The sequence below is a fragment of the Sceloporus undulatus genome, chromosome 3, assembly GCF_019175285.1.
Source record: "Sceloporus undulatus isolate JIND9_A2432 ecotype Alabama chromosome 3, SceUnd_v1.1, whole genome shotgun sequence".
Classification (NCBI taxonomy): domain Eukaryota; kingdom Metazoa; phylum Chordata; class Lepidosauria; order Squamata; family Phrynosomatidae; genus Sceloporus; species Sceloporus undulatus.
In genome coordinates, this window is record NC_056524.1 from 223,800,871 (window position 1) to 223,813,636 (window position 12,766).

Genomic DNA, 12,766 nt, shown 5'->3' on the forward strand with positions numbered 1-12,766 from the left:
TACTTGCCCATAGAGATACATGGGAGAATACTTGCCCATAGAGATACATGGGAGAATACTTGCCCATAGAGATACATGGGAGAATACTTGCCCATATGGCAGAGGTTCTCAACCTGTGGGTAGTGGCTCCTGTGGGGTTTGAATGACCCTTTCACAGGGGTCACCTAAGACCATCGGCAAACCCATATTTCCAAGGGTCTTAGGAACTGAGACACCACGATTTTATGGTTTGGGGGGGGGGGTCACCACAAGATGAGGAACTGTATTAAAGGGTAGTGGCATTAGAAGGTTGAGAACCATTGCTATAGGGAAACATAGAAGAATGCTTACCTATAGGGAAACATTAGGAATTACTTGCCCATAGAGATACATGGGAGAATACTTGCCCATAGGGAAACATAGAATATTTGCCCGTAGAGATACATAGGAGAATGCTTGCCCATAGGAAATCATTGGGAAAACCTGCCCATAGGGAAACATAGGAGAATGCTCGCCCATAGAGATGCATAGGCTATCTGTCCGTAGGGAACCCCTGGGGCTATTTCGTGTGCTTCCCTCTGGATCCCTATGGGCCAGGACTGTCATCCTTCTTTGAGGCGCTGGGGGCGTCCCCTCCTCCTCCTCCTCCTCCTCCTCGGAGGGTCCCTGGCTGGGGGTCCAGAGGGGCTGTCTCCCCGGAGGCTGCTACTCACGTAGAGGGCGTTGTGGGCTGCCCCGAAGAAGGGGATCCTGGCGCGGAGGGGGCGTGCTCCGGAGCCGCCGTCGTCCTGCCTCGGGGTGGCTGCGTCTCCGCTGCCGGGGCCGAAGGGGTAGAAGTCCTCCAGGGGCACGGCGCCCTTCGCCCGCAGCCTCAGCCAGCCGCCCAGCACCAGCGCCAGCCCCAGAGGCCAGCAGGAGGGGCCCCGCATCTCCCCCGGAGAAGGAGGCAAGGAAGCGAGCGAGGAAGGAAGGAAGGACCCAGCCAGGCGGCAGAGGCTCAGGGACCCTCTCTCTCTGAGTCAGTCTCTCTGCGCTTCCAGGGAGGAAGGGAAGGAGCAGCGCTCATTCACAGAGACAGGTCAAGGCATACATATGCATGCCCCGCTGCTCAGCCAATGGGGAGGGCGCCTGGGGCAGGGGGCGGGGCCTGGGGAGGGGCGGGGCCTGCTCTTAAAGCGCTAGGGGAGGGAGGGGAGGCTCCTCAGGCCCCAGGGAGGAAAGGAAGGCATGGCTCTGGCAGAAGCCAAGGGAGACCCATAGAGACACATGGGAGCAGCCTTGCATGCCTATAGAGAGACATAGGAAACTTGCCCATAGGGAAACACGAGAGAATGCTTGCCCATAGGGAAACACAGGAGAATACGTGCCCATAGGGGAACATTGGGAATTACTTGCCCATAGGGGAACCCATAGGGAATAGACTTTATTCTATACAAAGAATAAATCCCCATAGGGAAACATTGGGAATTACTTGCCCATACAGAAACCTAGGAGAATATTTGCCCATACAGATACATAGGAAATTACTTGCCCATAGAGATACGTAGAACTCTTGCCCATAGGGAAACACAGAAGAAGAGTACCCACAGGGAAACATAGGAGAATACTCGCCTATAGACATACATAGAAAACATGCCCTCCTGATCTCTATAGGACATAACACCCCCCCCCCTCAGTAACCAGACCCATAATGGGCTAGTGAAGCTTGCCATGCCATCATAGCTGATGCTACTCCATCCTTTACTGTATATATCCAAATGAAGGAGGGACACGACTGCAGCCCCTTCTGGCCAGGGAGATAGACCTTCTCACCCCCACAGGAGATATTACTCCCCCTCCCCACAAGACACATAATGGGCTGGTGAGGCTTGCCATACCACCACGGCTGATACTACTCCATGCTTTACTGTATATGCTCAAATGCATCTGAGGAAGTAGACTTTTAAGTCTAGGAAAGCTCACGCTGCCAACTTCTTTTAGATAATCTCAAAGGGGCTACAAGATCTCTCTGCAGACTGGTTCCACAGGCTGACACAGGGCTATCTTTGTATATACCCGTAACATTTCCAAGGATAGTTGTGTCAGGCATATAGCAGAATACAGTATCCTCCAAAACCCACAAGACCAAATAATGTATCCTCCACAATCCACAAGACCAAAATAAAGTATTCTCCAAAATCCGCAAGACCAAAATACAGTATCTTCCACAATTCACAAGACCAAAGTACAATATCTTCCACAAATCCACAATCCTTTACTGGGCCAACCAAAATACACAATATACATATTGCAAGCTTTTGAAGCTCCACTGGCTTCTTCATCAGGCAAAAGGTGGTTAAAAAAATCATACATGAGAAAGAAAAAAATGACGATGTTAGTCATACATATCTTCACAAAGGATTTGAGACCAAGTACAGTATCTGTATTTCAAAGGCAATATCTTTTTGTCATGCAAATGGAATTTAAACTTTATTCCCAGGACTGAATCTCCCAGCATCCACATGGCCAGAAGGAGAAGGGGCCGACTTGCATGAAAACCCTTCCAGACCATCTGGACTGAGGACAACTAACATCTTGACCACATGCAGGGCTATAACCAACATTGCCAATTTTGTCTCCTCCTGTATCATTTTTAACACTGATGAAAAAGCCAGTGGAGCATCAAAAGCTTGCATCGTGTATTTTGCACATTTTGGTTGTTTGGAAGTTAGAGAGAGGTAGAAGAAGAGGAAGACTGCACACCAAATGGAAGGACTCAATTGGAGGTCATGGACATGAATCACTGTCTTGTGGAATTTGGATGTTACTGTACTTTGTATATACTCATGTATAAGTCTAGAAATTTTAGTCAAACCAACTGACCCCAAAAACCTGGATTGACTTATCCATGAGTCAATGGAAATACTGTACTTTAACTCTTATTTTTTTAAAAAGGGAACCATCCTTTTCTGTGAGTAGAGTGGTAGAAAAGTGAGAGCTTAGTCCATCCTGGGAGCACTTTAAAGAAGCACTGACCCCTTCTATTCTCTCCTCCACCTATCCTTTAGGGTTAACTCAAGAAGTCATACTTGGCAGCATTTTGTAAGTTCTTTGGCATCATTTTCCTTTGCTTCATCCTTTACATCCTTTGTTACATGTCCCTAAGCTTTACCCTCAATTTATCCACGGGGCATATCAAAATCCATAATTTTGGTTCCGAAACGTCCGCTCAACTTACACTTGAGGTCAACTTATAGTCGAGTATACATGGTAAATAATGTTCATAATTTTCTTCATAATTTGTAGGTTGCCTTGGCCCTGTTAGTCTGTGAGGGGGAGATTCAAGAATGCGATCATTATTTGGATCAACTGGTCAAGTAGAAAATGGGATTGTATTGAAACATTATGGTATTCCCCATCATCGTGAAAAAAGTCGATAAGAAGAAAATCAGCTCATTTGAAATGTGGTGCTGGAGAGGAGTGCTGAGGATACCATGGACAACCAAAATGACAAACAAATAGGTCCTTGAACACATCAGGCTTGAATTCTTCCTGGAAGCAAAGATGACAAAACTGAGGATGTTGTACTTTGGCCACATCATAAGATATGCCTCATTAGAAAAGGCAATGATGCTAGGGAAGGTAGAGAAAGGTAGAAGAAGAGGAAGACTGCACACCAAATGGATGGACTCAATCGGAGGTCATGGGCATGAATTTACAGGACCTAAGCAGAGCAGTGGAGGATTGGGAGGCTTAGAGCTTTATCATACGGAGGAAAATGGCAATTTAAAAAGGCATTTTCCCAGGACATTCATGTGATTGCAAGAAAGATTTTGTCACGATTAAAAAAGACTTATACTTGAAAGAACCCGGAATGCTCTAGCAACAAATCATTCATGGGGAAATCCTGTGAATGATTTGTTGTGAGAGCATTCCTGGTTCTTCCCGGGATAAATCTCCTTTAATCACGATGTGTGGGAAAATCTTTTCCGCAATTGCACAAATGCCCGGGGAAATTCTTTTTAAAACTCCTGATTCCCTCCTGATTTTCCCTCATGTGATAAAGTCCCTAGAGATGTCTCATTCACAGGGTCACCATGAGAGGGCAGTTAACAACAACAAAAAAGGGAGCAAATGTCATAGAGTTAATCAAAATTGTTCAGGTCCTTAAACAGAATACACATCCAGTTCTTACAGAGCTTTGTTGTTGTTATTGTTAACTGCTGTCAAGTCGACTTTGACTTATGGCAAAATCATGAATGTGAGAATAAAGAGGAGGAGAAGGAGGAGGAGGAGGAGTTGGAATTAGATTTGGAATTGTAATGGGACAAATGTTTATGGCTGTGGAAATTTAGTCAAAAGGATGGAGCAATTTATTGGAAGATTTTAATACAAAGAGGACCAAGACTGAAGCACCTTCTTAATGGCAAGCATTACTTATTAATGAATAGGAATCATTATTCATTTATTCCTTTTTGCATCTCATGTTACCTGCAAGGAGCTCCAGTATACAGTACATGGTTCTTACTATTTAGAACCCTCTAACTATAAAATAAAACAAAATAAAAAATTAAAATGTAAAATGCTAAAATGAGTTCATTTGCAATATAGTGGTCTAAGCTCCCAGTAAATTTTCTGATCTGAGTGATCTGCATTTGAACCTGAACCTCACCAGTCACGGAGCAAACCTTCTACTACCATAGACCCGATTACACAAAATGTAGAGTACAGAAGACTAAGCTTGACTTTATCCTCGCATATCTGGGTAGAGTGATCTCAAGCTACCATGAAGAATCAGTATTAAAAAAACCTCATGAGTTTGAGTCTGTTTGGGAGTGAAAAGATTACACAGATAAAATCAAATCTTAGGAACCTGAACTAGGCCATATTCTTACAAATTTACACCAGCTGCTCCTTGGATACTGAAACCTCTAAAGGGGGTTTTAACAGAATAAATCTGGAAGGGTGCCAGAAAAGAAAAGTGATAGTATAATGGCCAAATGTGCAAATTAAAAATAGTAGGTTAGCTCCCCCGCACCACTATTGTTCTATCTCAGCTTATCTTCTGGTGTACAAGCATTTGTGTGTGTGTGTGGGAGATGCAGGCATTGGAATGAACACCGCCCTGTTTGCCATCATACAGGCAAAAAGAAAATAGGTCAGAATTCAGCTAGTAAAAAAAAATCCTAATAACAATAAGCAAAATGTTATACAGAAAACTGATGGATAATTTCTTAAACACTGCACAGGGAAGCAAAAAATCCCCAAGCTTTTGAGTGCTATGTTTTCTTTCTTTCTTTGGTGATTCCTGTGATGCATGCATCTTCCCTGTATCATTATACATCCCTTAATGCTACCTGTAAAAGTAGTTTTATTGAAATCAATTGCATGAGGGGTCCAGTAACTAATGGGGAATCTCTGACTCTCCCTGCCACTTGGTATAGAACTGGGAAGAGCCAAATTCAAATCCTTTTTCAGTGAACAGATTTACTGCCTGACCATGGAACAGCAACAAACCTTTTGCCTACCCTACCTCTCAAGGTTGTTGTAAACATAGTGTGGGGGTGTGGAAAACTAAATATACTGTAATGGCCATATAATGATCTGTTTGATGTGAAAGTAAGTAACATTTTAGTAGTTAATTTGAATACCTTTGTTATCGAATCGAGTAACAAGGCAATAGTATGCATGGGTGATTCAGTGGTGCTAAAATCTACATATATTATCCAAATGTAATAAAGGAAAATAAAAAGAAATTGCATTGTTTTTGAAAGGAGCAGAGGGAAAGAATGACAGAAAAGTGCGCTCATACTGGTGCAGAGCACTATACTGAAACCTCTTCTTTTAACAGTAATTATGATCTAGAGTACTTCCTAATAGGAATATTGTAAATATAGTCAGGTGAGAATCACTGCTTGATTATCTAGTACATTTTTTCTAACTATATATCCTGCATATTCTAATTAAAAATTCTGGTAAAATATTCCCAGACTAATTAATACTCGTAGGAAAGCCAAGGAAGGTTATATCTAGAGACACATTGAAATGAAATATTAATTCATTTGCCGTGGAGTGAGGTCATAGGAAGAATGATTGAGATGGCAAACATATGGGAGCAGTCCCTTTGAGCACAGAAAGATTTTATTCTGAGTATGTATTACATCATTTTGCTGCAAACATACACATATTTATCTGCTAGTAAGCCTTACTGAACTCTGTGGGATTTAATTTTGACCAACCAGAGGAAAGCAAAGGGAAACCACCTCTGGGTACTCCTTGGTTAAGAAAACCCTATGAAATTCATGACGTTTGCCATAAGTCAAGGGGTATATGGTCACTTAGAATTGCATTATAACTTGTTTGTGTGAATTGTGACTCTTTGACCCTGGGAGGCTGCAGTCCTTTCTTTTGAAATTTCTTTAAATTTATTGAGCAATAATGCAGAAAATAAAAACCATTTGAGTATAGTGAACAGATTAACAGACAGTTATTATCAGCGTAATCAGACAGTTATTATCAGCTTCCAAAAGACACATTTGTGAAGGATTTTAAAAAAAGTTATAAATATTGGCCATAATCTACTACAAGTCCCAGATAGATGGGACCTATTCAACCAGTGGCTGAATAGTAAACAAACTTTAGTGTAAATCCCATTGGGTCAGTGGGCTCATTTGAGTTGGCAATTGCGTTTAGGTTGCTAATTTTGATTATGCTCTCACCTGGGATACTGTGTCCAGTTCTGGGCACCACCATTTAAGAAGGATATTGACAAGCTGGGCTGTATCTAAAGGAGAGTGACCAAGATGATCAATAATCTGGAAACCAGCTCCTGTGAGGAATTGTCTACGGAACTAGGTATGTTTAGCTTGGAGAAAAGAAGACAGAGTTGACATGATACCCATCTTTAACAACACAAACCAATGGATCCAAACTACTAGAACAGAGGCGCCACCAAAACATTAGGAAAGACATTTTGATTGTAAGAACTATTCTCTGAAGATGCCAGCCATAGATGCTGACAAAACATCAGAAAGAAAATCTTCTAGAACATGGTCACATAGCCCGAAAACTCCACAAAAATTCATATATGACTATAGTTTTCTCCTTCATTAAAACCATTAGGATATCCATTTCCATAGCCTCATCTAATTTGTCTGTTTGGTATTTGGGTATTTTCCCAATAATGTCATGTGATAATCTTCACACAATTGCGCAATAGGGACAGGAGCATCCCGTTTCTCTCCCATCCTTTTTCTCCATTTGATAATCTCCATATATTGGACTTTAGTCATATTTGGACAAGAGCCATTGAAATCATTGGGGTTAATGTATTATTATTATTATTATTATTACAGTATTATTATTATTATTATGATGTTTTATTTATGTAGCCCTGTAGATTTGCACAGCGCTGTACGTACAAACAATAAAATAGATACAAGTAAACCAGCTCATGGCGTACAATCTAAGAAATAGTAGCGTAATACATAACAATATAGGAAAGGGTTCAATAAAACATTCTACTTGGTTTGGTCAACTCCTAGTATGGCTTAGTCTGGATCCAACCCAAAATATATCCTCAGAGAATTTTGTGCATGAGGTTCCTGTAGTGATTGTTTATCTAACTCCTGGTCAGGATGGATAATTGCATTTTGTCAAGAGCAGTAGAATGATGAGAATTCTAGAGAAGATCTTTCAAACTATGTACACCTCAGTCTCAGCTGTTTCCAGGGCTTGTAGTTGCTCTATGTTTGTGACTTTGTTGATCAGAAGACATAGCAGTTAACAGCAAATACTATCCTGAAATTCTGTTTCTTCTTTTGAAACCTTTCCCTCTATGAACAACTTTGTTGTCTTTCTTCTTCTTTTGCTTCTCAAGGTGCTAAAAATATGATCAGGAAATTCTTTTTAGCAATGTGATGTTTTAAGTTACATGTCAGACTCAAGTAGCCCTTTGTCTAGGCTTTAAAATATTTCAGCATTTATCTTAAGCAAATCATTTTATCAAGGAGGCTCAAGTTACTCTTGCAAAGTGAGCACAAAGCTCTCTCACAGAGTTATGAAAGCTCCATGGCACTCCCGTTTATAATACAAATAAATTTAAATATAAGCTCAGTTTAGATCTCAAACAGAGCAGCAATTTTCTGCTTAATGTCCATTTATTGATTATTAAAATATGGGCCACAGAAGGTAAGTAAATATACTTTGAAAGTGCTGAGGCAGATTTATGAGGCCATGGGGAAGCTTACACATCAGGACTTTATAAAATCAGTGTTCAGGGAGTTCTACAATATTTGCTACAGTTCTTGTTGCTTTCTTTAAAACATTTTTATAACCATGTCCTACAAATTCTTGTGTGTGTACCCCTGTGAAATCCCATTTAAATCAGAGAACGAACATGAAAGTAATCACAGGAGCAGGAGGTTGTAATATTCCCTCACTGGTTTCTGACTATTGCCTTTGCTGTTGTCAGATGTGTGCACATTTATACTTTTTTACAGAAACTAGTCTATGTAGAATGAAGAAAAAAAGCCATTGTTGGGAGATGATGGCATATGTCATGTTGGAGTATGGAGACAAGCCCTTGATGTTGTGATTGAAGTTAATAGCATGAGTCCTATATGGGATTTAGTGTGGCATAGTGGTTTGAGTGTTGGACTAGAACTCTGGAGACCAGGGTTCGAATCCCAGCTCAGCCATGAAACCCACTTGGGCAAGCCAAATGCCCTTAGCCTCAGGGGATGGCAATAGTATATATCCACAGAAGCAATCGTGCCAAGAAAACCCCATTATAGGCTCACCTTAAGGTCACCATAAGTTGAAAACAACTTGAAGGCACACAACACTCACACAAGCACTGTATTTATGGATGCAGAAGCACAGTAGTTACGGTGCTACACAGTGAATCCTAGCCTGAGATGCCCACTTACTGGGAAGCAGCCTGCAATTGATGAGGGTGTTTTCTCCTGTCATTTGGTTAACAGCTGACTGACAGTCCCTCCTGTGAGAGATTTCTGATGCGACAAATAGAAACAGGACATCATTACCATTCCCTCTCACACAAGTGTGATCTCTGGCATGAGGGGGAATTATAACGGAGAACCTATTCTGCCTGTCCAGTCAGAAATCACTCACAGGAGGGAGTAGGACCATCAACCAGCTCCTTCCTGATTGACAGAGGAATTGACCCCCATTGATCACAGTGGTTGCTTCACAGTAAATGGGGACTAGGTTGAAACTACAGGCTACATAGAGATCATGAATACATAACTATCATGAGTATAACATTAGTAATTGCTATAAGAGATACTGGTCATTATGTCTAAATGAGGAAAATTTTCCTACAAAACAGGAAAGAATAGCATGTGATCCTTTAGAAGATGATGCTGTGTTGTAACTTCCCATCAGTGATCACCATAGGCTGTGCTGATGAAGTGGATTCTAATCCACAAAAACCTATAGCATAGTCAATGAGGCCTTGCTTAAGGTACAAACAACTCTGTGATTTTTGCTGCTAGACTCCTGGATGAGACTGGACTGTGAAGAATGCAATCAGTACAGCAAATGAAAGTGAAGAGGCATTGTCCAACCTGGAAACTGCTGAGCTGAATTTTTTAAAAAATGTCCTTCTTCTTTTAACTCCCATTAAGGTAACTGAATATTCAGAATCTCCTGCCCATCTGGGTGTGTCTACACAAGGGAAAAAATCCCATACTCACACCAAACTTTGTGCAATCAATCCAGATGACATGCAGCCAATTCTGTAGCAAAACTATTTTGTTCAGCCTTTAAGCCAATGTAAGAAAACATTGGATTAAGAGGTGATATGATAGCCCTGTTTAAATATCGGAAGGGAGGTCATATTGATGATGGAGCAAGCTTGTTTTCTGCTACTCCACAGAACAGGACCCGGAACAATGGATGCAAGCTACAGGAAAAGAGATTCTACGGCGCGTTACAGACCGCCCGTTTGGAGTGGCCTATAGGCACTCCTTTCCTCGCCGGATTGGGGCCTCAGCTGCCAGAACGGCAGCCTCTGAGGCCCCGATCCGCCGCTTTCCAGACCGCGGGGAAGCGGCAAAAGGCCGCTTCCCCGCGGCCTGGAAAGGGATGTCCTTGGGGCTTCATGCCCCAAGGACACCCGACGGTGGTGGGGAGGAGGAGAAAGGGGCCACTCGGCCCCTTTTTCCTTTGCGTTGCTGGCGCAGCCATCTAAACGCTGCGCCAGTGATGCAAATCGCGGAAGGAGCTCCATTTTGGAGCTCCTTCGTGCGCTGCGGAAAGGGTGCTCTATGCACCCTTGAGCGGTGCAAAGATGTCACATCCACGCCGCCCCGTTTGGAAGCAATGCGTTCGTGACGTCATAATGGCGGCCCCCGTGTGGAACAGGCACCACCATTTTGTTCGTCCTGGGGACGTATTAGGGTTAGGTGCGTGCGTAAGGCACGCACTTTGCCTAACCCCAGGACGTCCCCAGGATGTCCTTTATGCCCATTTGTAACGGGCCTACGTCAACATTAGGAGGAACTTCCTGACAGTAAGAGCTGTTTGACAGTGGAACACACTCCCTCAGAATGGAGTCTCCTTCTTTGGAGGTTTTTAAACAGAGATTGGAAGACTATCTGTCTGGGATGCTTTGATTGTGAGTTCCTGCATGGCAAAGTGTTGGACTGGATGGCCCTTGAGGTCTCTTCCAACTATATGATTCTATGAAAACTAGCCAGTTACTCTGGAACTTCCAGGAAACTTTGGAGTGATCTTGATGTTTTTGGAAGTGTGGACACCGGTTCATGTCTGGATTCAAGTGAGTGGCAACCACTGCTGTTTTTTTTAAGGGTCAGTGCCACTTGCCACCCTCTTTGAGCCCAGCCACTTGTTAATAAAACAGTTCTTCTCCTTGGGTCCTCCGCTGCTACTACCTTCCTAGGCAAGCAATCTTTCTGGCAGAACCCCACTGTCAACATATTGCTTGTCTGGCATCAAAACAAGGCACCCAACCATGTGTTCAATGAGGAGGGGTCACCCTCATTGATGACATGGCTGAGCACCCTGTTCTGACCTCACCAGAAAGGACATCACAAGCAAAGCTCTTCTGCCGGGGAGCTGCTTTTGTGGCTGGTGAGGCAGACGCAGTGGTGGTGGTGCTGAGAGGACAGGTCACCTCTGTTGATATGTGGCTGACCATCTGGACAAGGTAGCTTTGCTTTGCTGTTGTGCTGTTGCATGTAGTGCTCGCATAGTGGATCCAGGGCAGCCCGAGCAGAATACTCTAGGATGCACCCATATATATATATATATATAGAGAGAGAGAGAGAGAGAGGCTAGTGTAGATGCACCTTCTGTCATTAGAGAAAGAGACCATGCTAACTCAGGAGCTTGCAGGGCAGCTTTCTTTCCTGACAGAGATGGCTTTTGCTGCTCTGCTCTTTTCTGCTGCTATGCACCACTTGAAAATGGGCCTTTCACTCGGCCATTACATCAGTGTAACTCACTAGCAGGATTTAGGCCAGACTTCTAAAAGCATCTGAAAGCAATAGGGGAGTCTGTGGGGCCCACTGCTCCTTCTTCCAAACACTTCCTTCTCCCAGCATCAGTTGTTTGAGGTACTGTAATTGTCTCCCTTTGCCTAATAACAGGGCCAGCCAGGCTCTCTGGATTTATGAAGAATTAGATTTATGAAGATTTATGAATTTATATTCATATGATTGAATATTCACTGAATATGGATTTATGAAGAATTAGAATCAGTAGGTACCAAATCAGCAGTGTACTTGCTGTACCTTGAGCCATGAATTTTTACATAATGTGCAATGCCAGATCACATTTTAGAAGACCTGAGCTCAGGAATATTTTGTCCCTTTATAGTCTGCTCTTATGCCTATTTACACATAGGTAATTTCCAGTGAGTTCAAAGGAATTACTTCTAGCCAAATAGCATTGCACCTTTAATTTGCAAAATAATGGAAATAAATTGGGAGCATACTAAATGCAAGCTGTTTTGCAAGCTGAGTCAGGATCAGTTGTGTTTAGTGTATATCTTCCTAGTCACAACTTTCACTTCTGTCATTGTGATCCTGTGAACTGGCCCATATCTCTCACTTGTAAAAATATTTTGCACAATAATTCAGCAAATGTTAGGTTAATGACATTCCACTGAATTTGATGAGGCTTAAATTAAGTTATGACTAAAAACTACAATTTTAATGCCCACTTACCTTGAAATAATTCTCATGGAACTTGGCAGGACTAATTTTGGAATAAAAATTAATAGGATTGGGCTGCATGCCCTGTCCTGTTGCTTTTAATGGAATGTCCAGTATGTTGCCATGCATGCAGACTCAAAAGTAAATCCTAGGAATGTTGGATTTACTCCCAAGTAAGCTCATATAGACTAAGATTCTTAGTGTCAACTAATGTTTGCAGGATTTGTGCCCATTATGTAAAAACAAGTCTTATTGGCTGCCAGTGAGACTTATGTTGGTGTAATGTTTATACGATTCCTATTCAAAGCTCCAACCCTCTCAGTTTCAGGATAACTAGTCTGAGCTCTAAATTCTTCTACAAAGCGCGTGATCCAGTGGGGTGAGAGATGGCAGAACAAAGCTGACATGTTGTTTAATCCTTCTGCTTTCTTGTTAAAAAGAAACAAAAGAGCACACAATTGGGACAGCTACGATAAACCTAGTGTTTATAACCAAAAAAGAAGTCCTAGTGGTTTGTTGGTAACTGCAACCATAGTATTTAGCTTCCAGTGTTCTCAGAATAACACTTTTCCCAACCAGGAATATGGTTTGAAGAGTATTCCTAT

At 42.3% G+C, this 12,766-nt stretch overlaps 1 protein-coding gene across 4 annotated transcripts in view; it reads right to left on the bottom strand.

The window, feature by feature from the left end:
- SNED1 (sushi, nidogen and EGF like domains 1) overlaps positions 1-1,058 on the bottom strand; it is a 91,288-nt gene extending 90,230 nt beyond the window's left edge. For all 4 annotated transcript variants that reach the window (XM_042458895.1, XM_042458894.1, XM_042458893.1 and 1 more), the window contains exon 1: positions 693-1,058. In XM_042458895.1, coding sequence (XP_042314829.1) covers positions 693-908 — 216 coding nt within the window. In that variant the 5' untranslated portion in view covers positions 909-1,058. The remainder of the gene's footprint in view (positions 1-692) is intronic.
- Positions 1,059-12,766: the final 11,708 nt, after the last annotated feature.